The 23,025-nt window shown below is 39.4% G+C and overlaps 1 protein-coding gene across 5 annotated transcripts in view; it reads right to left on the reverse strand.

Annotated features, from left to right (window-relative positions):
- Gel (Gelsolin) overlaps positions 1–23,025 on the reverse strand; it is a 534,558-nt gene that overhangs the window by 74,334 nt on the left and 437,199 nt on the right. For all 5 annotated transcript variants that reach the window (XR_008407326.2, XM_053779357.2, XM_053779356.2 and 2 more), the window contains exons 11-13: positions 18,647–18,762; positions 13,629–13,772; positions 2,724–2,862 (exon numbers count right to left, since the gene is read on the reverse strand). Coding sequence is in view for 4 of the 5 variants with exons in the window: in XM_053779357.2 (XP_053635332.1) it covers positions 2,724–2,862; positions 13,629–13,772; positions 18,647–18,762 (399 nt within the window). In the remaining variant the exon portion in view is untranslated. The remainder of the gene's footprint in view (positions 1–2,723; positions 2,863–13,628; positions 13,773–18,646; positions 18,763–23,025) is intronic.

Below are 23,025 nucleotides of genomic sequence, written 5' to 3' on the forward strand. Positions count from 1 at the left end.
GAGGAGTGATTGGTGGAATGATGAAGTAAAGGGTGTGATAAAAGAGAAAAAGTTAGCTTATGAGAGGTTTTTACAAAGCAGAAGTGTTATAAGAAGAGCAGAGTATATGGAGAGTAAAAGAAAGGTGAAGAGATTGGCGAGAGAGTGCAAAAGGAGAGCAGATGATAGAATGGGAGAGGCACTGTCAAGAAATTTTAATGAAAATAAGAAAACATTTTGGAGCGAGTTAAACAAGTTAAGAAAGCCTAGGAAATGTATGGATTTGTCAGTTAAAAACAGAGTAGGGGAGTTAGATGGGGAGATGGAGGTATTAGGTAGATGGCGAGAATATTTTGAGGAACTTTTAAATGTTGAGGAAGAAAGGGAGGCAGTAATTTCATGCACTGGCCAGGGAGGTATACCATCTTCCAGGAGTGAAGAAGAGCAGAATGTAAGTGTGGGGGAGGTATGTGAGGCATTACATAGAATGAAAGGGGGTAAAGCAGCTGGAACTGATGGGATCATGACAGAAATGTTAAAAGCTGGGGGGGATATAGTGTTGGAGTGGTTGGTACTTTTGTTTAATAAATATATGAAAGAGGGGAAGGTACCTAGGGATTGGCAGAGAGTATGTATAGTCCCTTTATATAAAGGGAAGGGGGACAAAAGAGATTGTAAAAATTATAGAGGAATACGTTTACTGAGTATGCCAGGAAAAGTGTACGGTAGGGTTATAATTGAAAGAATTAGAGTTAAGACAGAATGTAGGATTGCGGATGAACAAAGAGGTTTCAGAGTGGGTAGGGGATGTGTAGATCAAGTGTTTACATTGAAACATATATGTGAACAGTATTTAGATAGAGGTAGGGAAGTTTTTATTGCATTTATGGATTTAGAAAAGGCATATGATAGAGTGGATAGTAGAGCAATGTGGCAGATGTTGCAAGTACAGTGGACCCCCGCTTAACGATCACCTCCAAATGCGACCAATTATGTAAGTGTATTTATGTAAGTGCGTTTGTACGTGTATGTTTGGGGGTCTGAAATGGACTAATCTACTTCACAATATTCCTTATGGGAAAAAATTCGGTCAGTACTGGCACCTGAACATACTACTGGAATGAAAAAAGTTCGTTAACCGGGGGTCCACTGTATATGGAATAGGTGGTAAGTTACTAAATGGATAGTGAGGCTCAGGTTAGGGTGTGTAGAAGAGAGGGAGACTACTTCCCGGTAAAAGTAGGTCTTAGACAGGGATGTGTAATGTCACCATGGTTGTTTAATTTATTTATAGATGGGGTTGTAAAAGAAGTAAATGCTAGGGTGTTTGGGAGAGGGGTGGGATTAAATCATGGGGAATCAAATACAAAATGGGAATTGACACAGTTGCTTTTTGCTGATGATACTGTGCTTATGGTAGATTCTAAAGAAAAATTGCAAAGGTTAGTGGATGAGTTTGGGAGTGTGTGTAAAGGTAGAAAGTTGAAAGTGAACATAGAAAAGAGTAAGGTGATGAGGGTATCAAATGATTTAGATAAAGAAAAATTGGATATTAAATTGGGGAGGAGGAGTATGGAAGAAGCAAATGTTTTCAGATACCTGGGAGTTGACGTGTCGGCGGATGGATTTATGAAGGATGAGGTTAATCATAGAATTGATGAGGGAAAAAAGGTGAGTGGTGAATTGAGGTATATGCAGAGTCAAAAAAATGTTATCTATGGAGGCAAAGAAGGGAATGTATGAAAGTATAGTAGTACCAACACTCTTATATGGGTGTGAAGCTTGGGTTGTGAATGCAGCAGCGAGGAAGCGGTCTAAGGGCAATGTGTGGTGTAAATATTATGCAGAAAATTAGGAGTGTGGGAATTAGGAGAAGGTGTGGAGTTAATAAAAGTATTAGTCAGAGGGCTGAAGAGGGGTTGTTGAGGTGGTTTGGTCATTTAGAGAAGATGGATCAAAGTAGAATGACATGGAGAGCATTTAAATCTGTAGGAGAAAGAAGGCGGGGTAGGGGTCGTCCTTGAAAAGGTTGGAAGGAAGGGGTAAGGGAGGTTTTGTGGGTGAGGGGCTTGGATTTCTAGCAGGCGTGCATGAGCGTGTTCGATAGGAGTGAATGGAGACGAATGGTATTTGGGGCCTGACGATCTGTTGGAGTGTGAGCAGGGTAATATTTAGTGAAGGGATTCAGGGAAACCGGTTATTTTTATACAGTGGACCCCTGCTTTACGATCAGCTCCCAATGCGACCAATTATGTAAGTGTATTTATGTAAGTGCATTTGTACGTGTATGTTTGGGGGTCTGAAATGGACTAATCTAATTCACAATATTCCTTATAGGAACAAATTCGTTCAGTAATGGCACCTGAACATACTTCTGGAATGAAATAATATCGTAAACCGTATGTCCACTGTATAGCCGGAGTTGAGTCCTGGAAATGGGAAGTACAATGCCTGCACTCTAAAGGAGGGGTTTCGGGATATTAGCAGTTTGGAGGGATATGTTGTGTACCTTTATACATATATGCTTCTAAACTGTTGTATTCTGAGCACCTCTGCAAAAACAGTGATTATGTGTGAGTGAGGTGAAAGTGTTGAATGATGAAAGTATTTTGTTTTTGGGGATTTTCTTTCTTTTTGGGTCACCCTGCCTCAGTGGGAGACGGCCGACTTGTCAAAAAAAAAAAAAATTAAGCAAATATCTTTAATATCTTGATTACCTATAAAAAATTCATTACTTAACTTACCCTTGAAAATTCTTAGGAAGTGAGCTGGTTCATAGCCCTGTACAACACGTACTTGTACAGCTTTGCCAAACAGCTCATTATCAAGACGCACTGCATGAATAGCTGATGCAGCCTTCTCATCCTGGCTACTAGCAGAGCCCTAGAACAAAAAAAAAAAAATTAGAACAATCATGACTAAATTGCCCACAATTTGTGTACACAGTACACAAATAACCTCCATATAGGAGAAAGAAACTTATGATATTTCAGTCCAACTTGGACCACTAACTAGCTAACTGTCCAAGTTGGACCAAAATGTCATTGTAAGTTTCACCTATATGTGGGTTAGTTGTGCATTATTCCAGTCACAGTATTGTACCTTCTTATTCTTTAGTCTTATGTGAAGTGAGGGACTTAGGGGAAAAATGACATTCAGAAATTTGCCAACTAATTTTTTTTGTTATACTAGGAAAAAATTACTACAGCACTGTAATGGATGAAGAAGAATCAACATCAACAGATTGTACAGTAGCTACATATGTTCTATTTATTGTAGGTATGCTCTCCAGCAACAACAGAGGCCACAAAAGAGGATTGAAGAGTAACTTCAATCCTCTGCTATAATATTACAGTAAAACCTTTCATTACCGGACCCCTCATTAACCCTTTGACTGTTTTGGCTGTATATATACGTCTTATGAGCCAATGTTTTCGACGCATTAAAAAGCCAAAATTCTAGCATCTTCAAATCGAGCAGGAGAAAGCTGGTAGGCCCACATGTGAGAGAATGGGTCTCCATGATCAGTGTGTGCAGTATAAAAAAAAATAAGGGTGCCAGTGGTGCAGTGTGGGAATGAAATTTCAGTAGTCCTTGTTCAGCATGCCTAGCGGTAAGAAATATCTGACTCCCCGGTGAATCTAGGACTCTTCTCTTCCTAAGTGATAGCTCTAACACAGATGGAAGTGTCTCTGAAGATGAATTTCATGGTTATGAGGAGCTTGTGACCGAAAGCAGGATACCAGAAGGGAGGAAGGAATGAAGGAAGGTAGAAGGAAGGAAGCAAGGAAGAAAGTAAGGAAGGAAGCAAGGAAGGAAGGAAGGAATTAAGAAAGGAAGGAAGGAAAGAAAAAGTAAGGAAGGTAGGAAGAAAGGAAGGTAGGAAGGAAGGTAGGAAGAAAGGAAAGGAAAGAAAGAAGGAAGGTAGGTAGGTAGGTAGGAAGGAAGAAAGGAGGGATGGTGGAGAAGAAGACATGGGACCCATGGGTGTTGACAGGCAGTTAGGATAGTGAGTGATAGTATAATCTGTCATTTTGACAGCAGCCACACCCTGACTCAGCACATTTACAAGTCCACACACACACACACACACACACAGAGGACCAGGCACACATAACAGGAAAGGCACTGCAATGGATCAGAGAATACCTGACAGGGAGGAAACAACGAGTCATGGTACGCGACGAGGTGTCAGAGTGGGCGCCTGTGACAAGCGGGGTTCCACAGGGGTCAGTCCTAGGACCTGTGCTGTTCTTGGTATACGTGAACGACATAACGGAAGGGATAGACTCAGAAGTGTCCTTGTTTGCAGACGATGTGAAGTTAATGAGAAGAATCGAATCGGACGAGGATCAGGCAGGACTACAAAGAGATCTGGACAGGCTACAAGCCTGGTCCAGCAACTGGCTCCTTGAATTTAACCCTGCCAAATGCAAAGTCATGAAGATTGGGGAAGGGCAAAGAAGACCGCAGACACAATATAGTTTAGATGGCCAAAGACTGCAAACCTCACTAAAGGAAAAAGATCTGGGGGTGAGTATAACACCGAGCATATCTCCTGAGGCGCACATCAATCAGATAACTGCTGCAGCATACGGGCGCCTGGCAAACCTACGGATAGCGTTCCGATACCTCAGTAAGGATTCGTTTAAGACTCTGTACACCATCTACGTCAGGCCCATACTGGAGTATGCAGCACCAGTTTGGAATCCACACCTAGTCAAGCACGTCAAGAAATTAGAGAAAGTGCAAAGGTTTGCAACAAGACTAGTCCCAGAGCTACGGGGATTGTCCTATGAAGAAAGGTTGAGGGAAATCGGCCTGACGACACTGGAGGCCAGGAGGGTCAGGGGAGACATGATAACGACATATAAAATACTGCGCGGAATAGACGAGGTGGACAAAGACGGGATGTTCCAGAGATGGGACACAGACACAAGAGGTCACAATTGGAAGTTGAAGACTCAGATGAATCAAAGGGATGTTAGGAAGTATTTCTTCAGTCATAGAGTAGTCAGGCCGTGGAATAGCCTAGAAAGTGATGTGGTGGAGGCAGGAACCATACATAGTTTTAAGGCGAGGTATGATAGAGCTCATGGGGCAGGGAGAGAGAGGACCTAGTAGCAATCAGCGAAGAGGCGGGGCCAGGAGCTGTGACTCGACCCCTGCAACCACAAATAGGTGAGTACAAATAGGTGAGTACACACACACACACACACACACACACACACACACACACACACACACACACACACACACACACACACACACACAGGTTTGTACCCAAGGGTAACAGGAATAATGAAAAAGCCAGGATGAGCCCATGGTTCACCCAAAGGTGCAGGGAGGCAAAAACCAAGTGTGCTAGGGAATGGAAGTATAGAAGGCAAAGGACCCAGGAGAAGAGAGCAGTCGTAGAGCCAGAAATGAATATGCACAGATAAGAAGGGAAGCCCAACAACAATATGAAAACGACATAACAGCGAAAGCCAAACCTGACCCGAAGCTGTTGTATAGCCACATCAGGAGCAAAACAGTCAAGGACCAGGTAATCAGGCTAAGGAAGGGAGGAGGAGAGACAACAAGAAACGACCGTGAAGTATGTGAGGAACTCAACATGAGATTCAAAGAAGTGTTCACAGAGGAGACAGAAGGGACTCCAGAAAGACGGAGAGGTGGTGGTTAACGCTCTCGCTTCACACGGCGAGGGCCTGGGTTCGATTCCCAGCCAGAGTAGAAACATTGGACCTGTTTCTTTCCACCTGTTGTCTATGTTTCCCATCAGTAAAATGGGTACTTGGGTGTTAGTCGACTGGTGTGGGTCGCATCCTGGGACACTGACCTAATTTGCCCGAAATGCGGAGCATAACAAGGGACTTTCTATATGGTAGTATGTCATTGTTGTCAGCTAGGACTGTATACCATGTACATGTACTTGTAGTAAATAAAGATACTACTATACTACTACTAAATGCTGGACACAGTACACACAACTGAGGAAGAAGTGAAGAGGCTTCTGAGTGAGCTAGATACCTCAAAGGCAATGGGGCCAGATAACATCTCTCCATGGGTCCTGAGAGAGGGAGCAGAGGCACTATGTGTACCCCTAACAACAATATTCAATACATTTACTGAAACAGGGAGATTGCCTGAGGCATGGAAAACAGCAAATGTAGTCCCAATTTTTAAAAAAGGAGACAGACATGAAGCACTAAACTACAGACCAGTGTCACTGACATGTATAGTATGCAAAATCATGGAGAAGATTATCAGGAGAAGAGTGGTGGAACACCTAGAAAGGAATGATCTCATCAACAGCAGCCAACATGGTTTCAGGGACGGGAAATCCTGTGTCACAAACTTACTGGAGTTATATGACAGGGTGACAGCAGTAATACGAGAGAGAGGGGTGGGTAGATTGCATTTTCTTGGACTGTAAGAAGGCATTTCACACAGTTCCACACAAGAGATTAGTGCAAAAACTGGAGGACCAGGCAGGGATAACAGGGAAGGCACTACAATGGATCAGGGAATACTTGTCAGGAAGACAGCAGCGAGTCATGGTACGTGGCGAGGTGTCAGAGTGGGCTCCTGTGACCAGCGGGGTCCCACAGGGGTCAGTCCTAGGACCAGTGCTGTTTCTGGTATTTGTGAACGACATGACGGAAGGAATAGACTCTGAAGTGTCCCTGTTTGCAGATGACGTGAAGTTGATGAGAAGAATTCATTTGGTCAAAGACCAGGCAGAACTACAAAGGGATCTGGACAGGCTGCAGACCTGGTCCAGCAATTGGCTCTTGGAGTTCAACCCCACCAAGTGCAAAGTCATGAAGATTGGGGAAGGGCAAAGAAGACCGCAGACAGAGTACAGTCTAGGGGGCCAGGGACTACAAACCTCACTCAAGGTAAAAGATCTTGGGGTGAGTATAATACCAGGCACATCTCCTGAGGCACACATCAACCAAATAACTACTGCAGCATATGGGCGCCTAGCAAACCTCAGAACAGCATTCCAACATCTTAATAAGGAATTGTTCAGGACCCTGTACACCATGTACGTTAGGCCCATATTGGAGTATGCTGCACCAGTTTGGAACCTACACCTAGCCAAGCACGTAAAAAACTAGAGAAAGTGCAAAGGTTTGCAAAAAAGACTAACCCCAGAGCTAAGGGGTATGTCCTATGAGGAGAGGTTATGGGAAATCGACCTGACAACACTGGAGGACAGGAGAGATGGGGGGACATGATAACGACATACAAAATACTGAGGAATTGACAAGGTGGACAAAGACAGGACGTTCCAGAGATGGGACACAGTTGAAAGTTGAAGACACAGATGAATCACAGGGATGTTAGGAAGCATTTCTTCAGTCACAGTGAAGAGGCGGTGCCAGGACTATAGCTCATTCTAGCTCAAAACATAGACTCCACAAAAGTCATTATATTAGACCTTAGTGCAATTGCAAGTGAGAGTCTTGTTCTATTTTAAATTTGTATTTTTATATTACTAGTTTATACCTAGTTGTACTTTAGTTCATTCCAGCACAACACATAGACAACATCAACTTCATTATGTGTAGTAGTGACTATACTCTATATGACCAAAATACTCTAGCTATATAGTACTTATCCAAGCTTCCCACCACTACAGATATCAGTACTAGTACTCAACACATAACTCAGGATATAAATAACCATAATTTAAACCTAGAAGATAATTGATCACGTTGACCCTGATCTAAACCTCCATAATCTGACACCCAATCAAAACCTATTGGAAAGTAACTGCCTTTATTACACAGCATCACAAGCCAGCACTATCCTAAACAATGCTAAAAGTCTATCAGTACTTAACTACAACATCAGGTCCTTAAGCAAACACTATGATGACCTCCTGGCACTCCTTGAATCACTAAAGACACCCTTCTCCTGCATTATTCTTACTGAGACCTGGCTTAAGCAGGACACAATAGATATCTACCCTCTACCAGGATACACAGCAATTCACAACTGCAGACCAAACCAAGTTGGGGGTGGTATTGCAATCTATTACTCTAACCAATTATCTTGTATTAGCACCACTTGCTTTAGTGATGAATATGGGGAATACATTTTTGCTAATTTTACTGTAAAAAACCTTAAGACACCTATAACAATCGGTGCCATTTACTGGATACCTCACACAAACATCCCAAATTTCAGTGAGAAATTAAAGTCACTAATAACAAACAGACAAATGAATAAGCACCACCTTCTCTTAGCTGGAGACTTCAACATCAACCTTGGCTTACTAGATGATCAGCCTGTAACTGATTTCACCAACAATATGAACAACACACTTCTCATACCAACAATAACTTTATTTATTTATTTATTTATTTATTTAGTAATTTAAGCATACATACAGAGGTACAAAAAATACAGGTAAGAGCAGCATGCCAAAGCCACTTATATGCATAGCATTACAGGCTGGCTTAAAATTAACTTAAGATTAACTAAGCAATGATGAAATCAGTGATAAAACATTATTGTAAACAGATAACTATAAAGCACAAATGAGTATTACAAAGACAGGTCATATGGTTGCATGCATTGCTGTACATTCAGTCGAATGGAGTATTCTGTTAGGTAGTGTATTTAAAAAAATAATAAAGTTAGATTGGGTCCTAGGTTTAACATTTGTGTGATATAATTGTGAGTAACATTTAGGATATACAATTTATAAGGTTCAGTTATTCAGTATTTATTTGGTTTTGAGTGAGTAAGTGATCTTTGAGAAGAGACTTGAATTTATAAACAGGTAGTGTTTCTTTTATATTTACAGGTAATGAATTCCAGATTTTAGGGGCTTTTATGTGCATTGAGTTTTTGCATAGCGTGAGATGGACACAAGGAACATCAAAGAGTGATCTGTGCCTTGTGTTATGGTCATGTGTTCTGTTGAGGTTGGCAAGGAGATGTTTGAGGGGAGGATTAATATCAGAGTTAAGTGTTCTATGTATGTAATAGGTGCAGTAATAAGTATGGATGTTTTGTATGGTGAGTAGGTTGAGTGTTTTGAATATTGGTGGAGTGTGCTGCCTGTAGTGAGAATTTGTTATCATTCTAACTGCAGCCTTTTGTTGGGTAATTAGTGGTCTGAGATGGCTAATTGTTGTTGAGCCCCATGCACAAATTCCATAGGTGAGATAGGGGTAAATAAGAGAGTGATAAAGGGCCAGGAGGGCTGACTGTGGAACATAGTACCGTATCTTCGATAGTATGCCTACAGTCTTGGAAATTTTCTTAGAAATTTGTTGTATATGTGTATGAAATTTGAGTCTATTATCAAGGTGGATTCCTAAGAATTTTCCCTCTGTTAGCTTTGTGATAGGTGATCTGTTTATCATTATGTTAAGAGGTACATCTGTAGCTCTGTTACCAAACTGAATGAAGTAGGTTTTGTCAATGTTTAGTGTAAGTTTGTTAGTCCTCATCCAGGTAGATATTTTCTGTAATTCGGTGTTTACAGTATTGGCTAGTGTGACTGGGCTCGGGTGAGAGAAGACGTATGTAGTGTCATCTGCAAAAAGTGTGGGTTTGAGTAATTGCGATGCATTTGGTAGGTCATTTATGTATAGGAGAAAGAGAAGAGGGCCAAGGACACTTCCCTGTGGGACACCAACTGTAATTGGTTGAGCGGAAGAGCTTGCCCCATTTGCGTACACATATTGGCTTCTGTTGCTGAGGTATGACTTGAGGTAGTTGAGGGAGTGGCCTCTAATACCATAGTGTGACAATTTTACGTGGAGCAAGTCATGGTCAACTGTATCAAAAGCTTTACGTAAGTCAATGAAGATCCCCAGTGGGACTTCTTTTTTCTCTATTGCAATGTATATATGTTCTAGCATGTGTATAATAGCACCATTAGTATTTTTATTAGGCCTGAATCCAAATTGGCAGGGGTTGAGAATGTTTTGGGAGATGAGGTAAGAGTAGATTCGTTTATGAATTAATTTTTCGAAGATTTTTGAGAGAGGGTGTAAATTGGATATTGGCCTATAGTTATTCAACTCTGTTTGGTCTCCTCCTTTATGGATCGGGGTGACCCTTGCTATTTTGAGAGCTGTAGGGAAGGTGGAGGATTCAATGGATTTGTTAAAGAGTGTTGCAATGATTGGTGATAGTACTTGTGACACTTTTTTGTATATAAAGGGTGGTAAGGTATTTAAATCTCCTGCCTTGTTTTTTAGTGCGTTGATAATAAGGGAGACTTCGTATGGGTTAGTCGGAGCTAGGAACAGTGTGTTCGGGTAGTTGCCAGTGAGGTAGTCATTTGGTGGGGTATCTGAGCTTGGGATTTTATTGGCAAGGTTTTGTCCTATAGTGGAGAAGAAATCATTGAGTCTGTTTGCTGTTTCTGTTGGTGGGAGTTGGGGTTCATCTGATTTTGCTAATTTTATTTCGCTATTTCGTGATATCTTTTTTGTTCCCAGAATTTCTGATAGGGTCTTCCAGGTCTTTTTTATATCACCTCGTAAGTTGGATAATCTGTTCTCATAATACAATTTTTTTGCCCTTCTTATCAGGCTGGTTAGGATTGACGAGTAACGTTTTGTTTGGTCTCTGGTTATGTGACCCATTCTGTACTGCTTTTCATATCGGTGTTTTGTATTTATGGATTTGAGAATGCTGGGTGTTAGCCAGGGACTGTTCAGTCTCTTAGCTGTCATCTGTTTAGTTTTTTTAGGGCAGTGCTTGTTATAGAGGTATTGGGTCTTTTTTAGAAAATTATTAAAACATTCGTCAATATCTGTATAGATTTCTAGCTCAGTGTGCCAGTCAATGTTTGTTACTGCTGTTGTGAAGTTATTAATGGCTGCCTCATTGTGAAGTCTGAAGGTGACTTTAGTAGTGTCTTGGGGTATTTTACCAAGAGTTGTTATGAGGAAAGTAGGGTAGTGGTCTGTGGTATTATCTGTAATTATGCCTGATTTTAAAGGGGATATGGTGTTGGTCCAGATGTGGTCAAGTAGGGAAACACTAGTCTCTGTAACTCTTGTAGGTTTTGTTACTGTTGGTAGCAACATGCAGTTACTCATTGTGTTTGTGAATTCAGTTATGTGTGGGTCCTGGTCTTGCAGGAGATTTATAATGAAGTCACCTGAGAATAGTAAGTGATCTTTGTTCATGCGTGCATCAGTTATCATACTTCCTAGGTTTTGACTAAATTGGCTAATGTTTGATTGTGGAACTCTGTAGATGTTTATCACTGTGAGAGGTTTTTGTAGGTATTTGGATTTGAATTTAGCTATTATATATTCCCCATGTTCATCCCTTGTGCAAGTATTAGTGATACATTCTAGTTGGTCTGAGTAGTATATAGCTGTGCCACCCCCTTGTTGGTCTGGCCTACAGTTGTGTATGGCTGTGTAACCAGGAATGGTATAGACATCTGTAGTATCAGGCTTTAGCCAGGTTTCAGTTAGTGTAATGATGGACATATTGGCATGCAAGGAATTTAGTAATGCTAGGAGGTCATCGTAATGCTTGCTTAAAGATCTGATATTGTAGTTAAAGATAGTTATGTTGTTGTTGGCTCTGAGAAGTGCCTTTGATTGTTCTGCTGTGTAGTAATTACAGTAACTGTATTATACCATATGGTACCATTGCACCCTATGGTACTATGTACCATATGGTACTATATGGTACCACTGTATTCAATACAACTGCACTAATATTTTCATCATTATTTTGTTTACAATAAACTTGTAAACAAGTTTTGTAAACAATATGATAAACAAATTAGTGCAGTTATTGTGTTGAATACAATGAGTATACAATTATACATCATATTGGTCTCATTGGCCACAAAACTTACTGGAAAAAATTATTAGAAAAGAAAAGAAAAAAGTAACAAAAACCTAAAATAAAATAATGTGACTTCACGGAAGTCGCGGATGTTGCCGCCACCAGGTCACTGAAGGGTCACCTTCACGCCTCCATATCTCAGTAACTACTGATCAAAAAAAATTTTATGTTGTTTTATTACCTACAAAAAATTATTATCTTTAATTCTGTAAATTTTTTTTTTTTTTTTTAAATTATTGGACCCTGGTGCACACTTTGAGATTTGGCCTCTGGACCCTGAAAGGGTTAATAAGATATTGTGAAAAAAAAATTAAGCCTATGATAATATCTTATAAAATTTCACATTTATTGATAAATGTTTATTGCAAAAACTACAAGCTTCTAACACATATATAGTCATGCACAAACAATAAATGAAACTGATCAAAACCTATTGGAGGAAAAAATATCAAATTCAATCTTAATTCCTCTGGCTGGGTCCATCTTTCCTAACTCGGTGATGGCACTCAAAATGAAAACAAACCATAAGATTTCATTCAAAATAGTTTCATTAAATTTCCAGCACTCAAATCTCTTTTTTCCTTGTTTGATTTTTCTTATGCAAGTTAACAGAAGCCAGACTAGAGCAAAATTTAATGAGATATTGTAAAAAAAAATTAAGTAAGCCTATGATAATATCTTTTAATGTCACATTTTCTAACAAATTTTTATGAAAAAAAATACCAGTTTACTGCCCATGTACTGTAGAGTCATATACCGAAAAAAAAATGATCAAAAGTCAATAAATAAAAACATAAAATTTAGTTTTAATTCCTCTGGCTGGGTTCATTTTGCCTTAACCTGGTGCATGGCACTTGAAATGAAAACTAAAAATAAGATTTCATTCAAAAAAGTCTCATTCAGTTTCTCATAAGGAAAGTCAATATTAGCCAGATTAGCATGATATTTAATGAGATGTTGTGAAAATATCAAATGAGGAATCAAGGTGGAAAGTTTGAATCCAGCACATTTGGTTGCTGCGCAAGACTAGTTGGTCATTAAACAGAGGAAGGGATCTAGGTGTTTTTATGGTCTTTAACTGAAATTCCACAAAGCAAACTTTTGTTAGGCATTGGATGACTGTACTTCATATTTTTTTCAATTAATGGCTAATTTTCACTGCATTACAATAATTGCTGACCACAAAAGTACAATACAGCCTCTTCTCGCTTAACGACAGAGTTCTGTTCCTAAGACCACATCAGTAAACGAATTCATCACCAAGTGAGGAGCATACTATAATGGTAGTGGGTTTGTATCAACCATCTTTGCACCATTTATAACATTTCTGGTACATTTTTACGTTTATACAGCAGTGTATTGTATATTATAATAAACAGAATAGAGAAAATTAGCTCTAATATACATTATTTAGATATGCATACTGGTCAGAGAACCCATTGTATGTCCGAGTCGTCAGCAAACAAGTACATTGCTAAGTGAGGAGAGGCAGTATTGTAGTTTAAGAAATTTCACATACATACTGAAAATCACGTTTCTATAGACAATTTCTTTGATTTTTTCAAAACCTTATGATTTTTAAGCATCCTCCCAGATTAAAATCCTGATATAAGGCCCCACTTTATCCTAGATGGAAATTTTGGCTGCGCTACTGGACTGATTACTACATACAGTATATTATCATTCATGAGATACCTAAATTCAGTTCACAAGTTATTAAAGGCAATGACCAAAACTAAAAATAGTTTAGATTTTAACTGCATATATTATAAGCACTGCCCAGACTTCACTGAACTCACCTGCCAGAAGTAAATGATGTAACGCTCATTTCCGCTGACTTCATAGGTATACTTTATGACATAGGAATCACCACCAAAGAAGAACCCAAAAGCATTTTCATCTACTGGTTCCAGTTCAAAGTTCTCAACTCGCCAAATTTCAGGCTAGAAATAATCACAATAGTAAATAAAATTAGTGAAAATTTTATTTGCATACTGTGGAAACAGAACACAAGATTTCAAAAATTATATGCAGTAGTATTAATATTTACATGAAGAACTGAATCTTTTCCAGAATCCATAAATACAACAGTAACTTTCTACTGTTTACTGTACAGGATTACTTCAGCTGAAAAGTTGCTCCCTCATGGAAAACATTGAAATATAGTTATGCAAATTCTTAGATAGGATTATTAAGATAAAGATAAAGGTTTTATTTCTTTGTAAAGGTTACAATGTGTAATTACAATTTTGGTTTGCTAAGTACAAAGAAAGCCACTATCATGATGGGGCATTTTGGGCAGACTAATCCTAGTACAAATTAACTACTTAAAACTAGACAAGATAATAGTGGTTAACTTTATTTAATCTTAAAACTAATGCAAGGTAGTCAAGGTGGCAGTTTATAAGAATAACCTTGAAGTTGCACCTCATAAAAATATTACAATTAATAGTTCAAGCAGTAATATTTCATGGATTGGCAGATGTTTAACAGACTAGAGGTCACATAATATAATAAATGATTAGAAGTTGTTTTGGTTGATTTGGTTAGTATTGAGAGATGAGATGATTTTTAAGCAAAGTCTTAAATTTATAAGTAGTCAGGGGATCCTTTACCAGTTCAGGTAGTGAGTTCCAGATTTTCGGGCCCTTTATGTGCATGGCATTTTTGCATAGTGTGAGACTGACACAAGGGATGTCGAAGAGTGCCTTATGCCTTGTATTGTGACTGTGTTCTGTTGTAACTATCAAGAAGTTTAAGTGGAGGGTTTATATTGGAGTTAATTGTTCTGTATATGTAGTAGGCACAATAATACGAGTTTGTCTCATATATTTAGCAAGTTCAGGCTTTTGAAAAGTGGTAGGGTGTGCTGTCTAGCACAGGATCTGGTAATCATCCGCAAAGAAGCTTTTTGTTGGGTTATTAAAGGTTTAAGGTGGTTGGCTGTGGTTGATCCCCAGGCACAAATACCATAATTGAGGGAGGGATACATTAACCCTTAAACTGTCCAAACGTAGATCTATGTTCACTCGTGTAGAGCTCCGAATATTTAAAAAAAAAAAAAGGCTTTTTTTTTTTAAATGAAGAGTGCATTTTTCTACAGGTTATAGGATAAAAAAAATTAGGGTCAGTACTTACCAAGATATAAGCTCATGAAGTTGGCACTGGATGCTCACCTGATGGCAACATCGACTCTTGCCGCTTGCAGAGGTGTTGCCAATATACCTCTTTCTCGTTTTTATTTTAATTTACATATTTTTTATGTTCTGATAATTACACTTTACAATAGTTCTTGTGATTTCATAGCCAATCTTTGTTCTGACACTAATATTAGGTACTGAAATAGTACTCAAACAGTTATAATCACATGAACAGGTGAACATTTCCACCTGCCTGAGTCATTTACTATTGCCTAAAAATATACACCAAGTACAGTGGACCCCCGGTTAACGAACTTTTTTCATTCCAGTAGTATGTTCAGGTGCCAGTACTGACCGAATTTTTTCCCATAAGGAATATTGTGAAGTAGATTAGTCCATTTCAGACCCCCAAACATACACGTACAAACGCACTTACATAAATACACTTACATAATTGGTCGCATTTGGAGGTGATCGTTAAGCGGGGGTCCACTGTATTTATAGGTCCCAGCAATGTTTTAGCCATACTGGAGTATACCTTGAAGAATGGTGTTATGACAAGTGTCAGTAAACTGCTGACAGGAAGTGACACTTGATGAATGTGCACTCAGAGAACCTTTGCTTTATTTCTTTTCACTGTTACACACAAACATGCCTGTCTGTCTAGCTCTGCTTATCTGTTTGTCTAGCTCTGCTTATCTGTCTTTCTATCTGCCTGTGTGTGCTTGGAGTATATATGAAACTCCTTGAAGAATGGTGTTATGGCAAGTGTCAGTGAACTACTGACAGGCAATGACACTTGATGATGTGCTAGACAGCACACCCCACCACTTTTCAAAAGACTCAACTTGCTAAATATACAAGACATACACTCTTATTATTGTGCCTACTACATATACAAAACTTTAAACTCCACAGTAAACCCCCCCCTAAAACAACTACTTGACAGTTACAACAGAATGCACAGTCACAATACAAGGCATAAGGCCCTTTTCAACATCCCTCAAGTAAAACTCTCACTATGCAAGAACTCTATGCACATAAAAGGCCCAAAGATCTGGAACTCGCTACCGGAACAAGTCAAGGATCCCCAGACAACTTATAAATTTAGGACTCTGCTAAAAAATCATCTTATCTCACAATATTAACCAAATCAACCAAACATCTACTGGCTAGTTTTATCATGTGACCTCCTGGCTTTTAACCCCTTGACTGTCGCGGTCGTATATATACGTCATGGGAGATACCGTGTTTGACGTATATATACGCATAAATTCTAGTGGTTTCAAATCAAACGGGAGAGGGCTGGTAGGCCTACATGAGAGAGAATGGGTCTCAGTGGTGGGTGTGCACCCTGTGAAAAAAATTTGGGACTCAGCGGTGCATTGTGGGAACGCCATCTTGGTAGTCCATTTTCACCATGCCTCGCGGTAAGAAGTTCCTCACTCCTCAGCGAACTGGAGGTCTTTTGTTCCCAAGTGATAACTCTAACAGCCATGAAAGTGTCAGTGAAAGTGAATTCCCTGGTTTTGAAGCAGGTGTGACCGAAAAAAAAGCCCAGGATAACGTAATTAGTGATGAAAACCCAGATGACCCACAACCTTCCACCTCTGGTGCTGGGCCGGCTTGTTCATGTTCACCTGTACCAGGACGAAAGAGGAAAGTATTTGCCTGTGTACAAGACTCAGATGTGAGCAGTGTAAGTGATAGTGATAGTGATTTCAAGGTTAGTGAAAGCAGTTCTAGTTGTGACAGTGAGGGTGAATATTCCCCAGTGAAGCGGCAGTATATACGACGTCGCATGAGGTCTGGTAGTGTGCCATATGCTCTTCCAAGAGGAAGGAGTACATCTTGGAGCACATCCCGTGGCCCTACACCATGACCTGATAGTGAAGATGACGATAATGTTACGATGGGTATCAGTGATGCGAGTGAGGCAGCAGGCGGTGGTGGTGATAGTGATGGTGGCACGAGTCATGTGACACCAGCAGCGGGCCACGCTACTACCCACGCTGCTGACTCTGCACAACTACAACCAGCCTCACCCGACCCCACACTTCCACAACAACCACAACCTGCACAACCACAACCACGTTGCAATATCCAGAACCCACCAGCTGACCGCATCTGTGATTGGCACTTCGCCTGGAATTTTTGGGTTATCCTAGGTAACTATGTAAAATAACTGTACTTATGTGTACATGTGAAAGAGAGACAGAGATATAGACAGATGGACAGAGATATAAACAAACAGATATATAGACAGATAGACAGAGATATAGACAGAGAGATAGCCAAAGCCAGCCAGCCAGCCTGCCGAATACGTAAGAACATAAGAAAGAAGGAACACTACAGCAGGCCTACTGTCCCATGCAAGGCAGGTCCATGTCACCCCTTGGCTTAGACCAATAACCCACCTAGTCAGTTCACATCCACTGAAGGAAGGAGCATGGCATCAGACCTAGTACCACAAGCTAGTCAGGTCCAATTCACACCCACCCACACCCACTCATGTATTTATCTAACCAATTTTGCTTTCCTCTTAAAAGGGGAGTGTTAATGTGAAATGTTATCAGTAAATCCCTGGTGTTTGCCACGCTATTTGCTCTAGCTGGCATTCAGTTGGATTGGTGCTCCCACAAGGTACTAAGTGGTCCTAGATTTTTTTATTACTGCGCACACCAAGTGTTAAGACCCATTCTCTCGTGTCTAGGCGACCCAGGCCTATTGCCCCAATTTTGAAGGAATGAAAAATAAAACACCGATCTACGTTCGGAGCGCTACACGAGCAAATGTATATCTACATTTGGACAGTTTAAGGGTTAAAGAGTAGTATAGAGTAAGGAGTGTCATTTGGGGTACATAGTATCGTATCTCGGAAAGGATGCTTACTGATTTGGAAATTTTCTTGGAAATATGTTGGATGTGGGAATGAAATTTAAGATTACAGTCAAGGAGAAGACCTAGAAATTTACCCTCAGTGTATCTTGAAATAGGGGAACCATTTATCGATATATTAAGATGGATATTTAAGGCTCTGTTTCCAAACAGCATGAAGTATGTTTTGCCTATTTTGAGAGTGAGTTTGTTGGTCATCATCCAAGTATATATTTTTAGCAGCTCGTTGTTTACAATGTTTCTAAGTATAGCTGGGTTTGAGTGGGGGTAGACATAAGTAGTGTCATCTGCGAATAGAACTGGTTGAAGGAGTTGGGATGCACTGGAAAGATCATTGATGTAGATGAGAAAGAGAAGTGGACCTAGGACACTACCCTGGGGCACTCTGACAGCTACAGACTGAATAGTGGAGTTGACTCCATTTGCATATACATACTGGTGTCTGTCATTAAGATAAGATTTTAGGTAATCAAGGAAATGTCCTCTGATGCCGTAATGATCTAGTTTTAGGTGCAGGAGATTGTGGTCCACTGTATCAATGCTTTTTGTAGGTCAATGAAGAACCCCAGAGGATATTCATTTTTATCAAGGGCTGTATATATTAGTTCAAGCATTTGTATAATAGCATCATTCGTACTTTTTTTTTGGTCTAAACATATAAGTTACCTTACATTATTTATACTTTTCCAAGATTAGGTTCAGGTTGCTGTGTTGGCTTTGCTACAAAAACAAATTGTCTCGCCAATCAAATCTTTTGGTAATCCAGGTATTGTACTAACCTTGCCAGAACCATCATCTGGCATGAAGCCAAAAGCAGGTCCAGCATTCTTCTGTAAGAGACGACGTTTCTCTGCATGCAGTGACCGAACATCAAAGTCTGTCTCTGTTGCTGAAACTGGAAAGACAAACAATTAATATCACTTGTATTCATAATTAATGTAAAAGATAGTACCTACAAACATTTTTTTTATTATAAACACATTGGCCATTTCCTACCAAGGTAGGGTGGCCCAAAAAAAGAAAAACTTTCACCGTCATTCACTCCATCACTGTCTTGCCAGAGATGAGTTTACACTACAGTTATGAAACTGCAACATTAACAACCTTCCTTCAGAGTGCAGGCACTGTACTTCCCATCTCCAGGACTCAAGTCCGGCCTGCTGGTTTCCCTGAATCCCTTCATATATTATATTATATTTACCCTGCTTACACTTCAACAGCACATCAAGTTCTAAAACCATTTGTCTCCATTCTCTCCTATCTAACACGCTCACGCATGCTTTCTGAAAGTCCAAACCCATCGCACACAAAACCTCCTTTACCCCCTCCCTCCACCCTTTCCTAGGCCGACCTCTACCCCGCCTTCCCTCCACTACAGATTTATACACACTCGAAGTTATTCTATTTTCTTTCATCCTCTCTACATGTCTGAACCACCTCAACAACCCCTCCTCAGCCCTCTGGATAATAGTTTTGGTAATCCCACACCTCCTCCTAATTTCCAAACTATGAATTCTCTGCATTATATTCACACTACACATTACCCTCAGACACGACATCTCCACTGCCTCCAGCCTTCTCCTTGTTGCAACATTCACCACCCATGCTTCACACCCGTATAAAAGCATAGTATAAGTATACTCTCATACTGTTACAAAAAACGCGATTCTAAAAGCTTAGAGATCTCCAGTGAATACTAGAAAGGACTGCCCTTCTAGCATCCAGCCTGTTACTGGGTTTTCGTAACAAGTAGTCAGTATCCTTGTCCAATTATCTATTAAAATTCAGTATTATTCAATAGTGCTTCAGGATTACAACTGGTAGGCTACTAACTAGAGAAATTAAAATTTAATAAATTTATTAAGTCTAGAGGTATATTATCAAAGTAAATTAAATCACAGCAATCAAAATAAAATCAATCTCTCGAGTTCAATATTATTGTGCTGAAAGCACATATCACATTTATAATTCTTAAGTACCGTCAGGTACATTAACATTTAACAAGATATTACAAATATGTACAAGTAAGTGTGAGTATGCGTGTAAGTGCTCTTAAGTAGTTAGCTATGTCTCAAGACTCGAATAAGACTTAAACAAGTGACTGACAAAGTCCTCAAATAAACTAACTTCTTGACCGACTGGCAACCTGAACAGTCTGCTTGAACAACAAAGAATGCTAAGCCCAATAGCAATGCAATATCAAGCGACTGCGACACAGAATCAGGAACTGGGAAATAATATAACGACACTAAGTAGGGACCATCAGCAGATCCTCCACAAAAGTTACAAAACTCCCATACTACTGAATCTATGTTCAGCATAGGAAAAACGTGACTGTGACAATACACAGAAACCAGTACAAAATCAGGTCCTTAGCTATAGCTTCTGACCTAATTTTGTACTGGTTTCTGTGTATTGTCACAGTCACGTTTTTCCTATGCTGAACATAGTACTAGGGGCATATCCTAGTGATGGACGCTGTGAAAGACATTAATGCAACTCCTAGTGCGACCCTCTGTCGTGTTGGGGGGGGGTGTTGCAACCCCTGAATGGGTTACAATGATTATTATGTATATATGTAATGTATATTACCTTTTCATATAATTTTATATTGCTTATATTTGCGATAATAGCTAAATCGCAAATGTAAGCAATATAAAATTATATGAAAAGGTAATATACATTACATATATACATAATAATCATTGTAACCCATTCAGGGGTTGCAACACATACATTCCCCTCTTTGCTTCCATGGATAAGGTTCTTTGTCTCAACAGACTTCTCAATGCACCACTCACCTTTTTCTCCTCATCAATTCTATGAGTCACCTCATCTTTCATAGACCCATCTGCTGACATGTTCACTACTAAATATTTGAATACATTCACCCCCTCCATACTCTCTCCCTCCAACCTGATATCCAATCTTTCATTACAATTTTTTTTTGTCCTCATCACCTTACTCTTTCCTATATTCACTTTTAATTTTCTTTTTTTACACACCCTACCAAACTCGTCCACCAACCTCTGCAACTTCTCTTCAGAATCTCCCAAAGGCACAGTGTCAACAGCAAAGAGCAACTGTGACAATTCCCATAAACTTTCTAGACTATAACCCAACTATGATTTCTTATAATCATGTACGATGATATACAGTGGACCCCCGCATAACGATTACCTCTGAATGTGACCAATTATGTAAGTGTATTTATGTAAGTGCGTTTGTATGTGTATGTTTGGGGGTCTGAAATGGACTAATCTACTTCACAATATTTCTTATGGTAACAAATTCGGTCAGTACTGGCACCTGAACATACTTCTGGAGTGAAAAAATATCGTTAACCGCGGGTCCACTGTACTCTTCTAGTCTTAAGTTTGCCTGAAGTGCTCTACATAACTCTGGACTTTCAACATGCTCTTCAAGTGTCATTCATTTCTGTATAAACAATGTACCATGTTGAAATAAACCTGATATGATTTGATTTGAAATACAAGTAAACTCTGATGAACGAACAGTTTACACTAATTCATTACTTCCATGGTTACAAAATATATAGTCGGCCTTCCATATCCACATGTTCCACATCCACATATTCAACCAACTATGAATTGAAAATACTAGAAAAAATTTCCAGAAAGTTCCAGAAAGCAAAATTTGAATTTGCCACATGCCAAGCACTACACTGAATCCAGGCAGATGAACTGATGTGTAGGCGAAATGTTTCTGTAAAATGGCTCCTTAAAAACAATTAGATGGTCAAAGCATCCCTCAAAGGCTAAAAGGGAGAGCGAAGTGCTCTCTCTCGACGAGAAAATAAGTGGGCAGTAAGGCTGGTAAGAATGAATTGGGCATTTACACAATAAGGCAGAAAGAAGCTGAAATTCATGGAAGTGTTAGTGCTTCCCTTACAACAGCAAAAATGGTCTCTCTGGTTCATGATAAAGTGCCTGCAAAGACTGAGAAAGCACTAAGTGTGTGGTTAGAGGATATGTCACAGTAGCATATCTCTGTTGATGGCAAAATTATGCATGAAAAAGCACTTAGCCTCTATGAGTTTAAGGTTAGCAAGGGATGGCTGGCTAGCTATGTAAAGTGCTAAAGCCTCAAGAACTTGAAGATCATGGGAGTTTTGGTGAGCATCATCATCACTCCCTAAACAATATAGTATAACAACTATTTACAGTGTTTACAATGTATTAGGTATTATAAGTAATCTAGAGAAGATTTAAAGCATATGGGAGGATGTGTGTAGGTTATATGTAAATACTACGGCATTTTATATAAGGGACTTGAGCATCTGTGGATTTTAGTATCCACAGGGGGTCCTGGAACTAATCCACCATCAGTGGTGGCTCATCCATAGAAGCTGCAGTCCCCCCAGATGCTCACTGCCAGATGTACGACTTCATCACCCTTATGCCAAAATAATTTGCAACTGACAAATATATTACAGGAAAAACCTGTTGTATGTTGTTTTCAATGTACAGTGGTACCCCGAGTTTCATACAGCTCCCAACTCGAACAATTATTAAGTGTATTATTGTAAGTACTTTTGTTAGTGCAATTTTGGGGGTCTGAAATGAAGTCCCTTTTTCATACATATACAGCCTATTCTCACTTAACCCTTTCAGGGTCCAAAGGCCAAATTTCAAAGTGCACACCAGTGTCCAAGAATTTTCAAAAAATAATTTTGTTATTTTTTTCTTATGAAATGGTAGAGAATCTTTTTCTGAAGGTAATAAAACAAAAAGTATAAAATTTGATAGAAAAGTGACGAAATTATGCTCTCGCGAATTTTGATGTGTCAGCGATATTTACGCATTGGCGATTTTGCCGACTTTGACTCCCATTTTAGGCCATTTATATTACTCTAGTCGACCAAACTCTTAGCTATTTCACTAGTATTACTTCTATTCTATCGGTTGAGCACAAGAAATCGCCAAGTCAACTGTTTCAACTACAAAATAAAGTGATTGGAAATTGGTAATTTGGCCAATTTAATGCAAAGTTCAAAATATTCCAATTTCAAAATACGACCCAGAATAAACAAAGAAGGCATTCCTGGAACTAAACTAACATTTCCTCTATTCATTAGTTATGTTTTCAGGCTTTACAAATGAATTCCATTTTGATTTTTTATTCACATAATGAATTT

The sequence above is a fragment of the Cherax quadricarinatus genome, chromosome 29 (genome assembly GCF_038502225.1).
Source record: "Cherax quadricarinatus isolate ZL_2023a chromosome 29, ASM3850222v1, whole genome shotgun sequence".
Classification (NCBI taxonomy): domain Eukaryota; kingdom Metazoa; phylum Arthropoda; class Malacostraca; order Decapoda; family Parastacidae; genus Cherax; species Cherax quadricarinatus.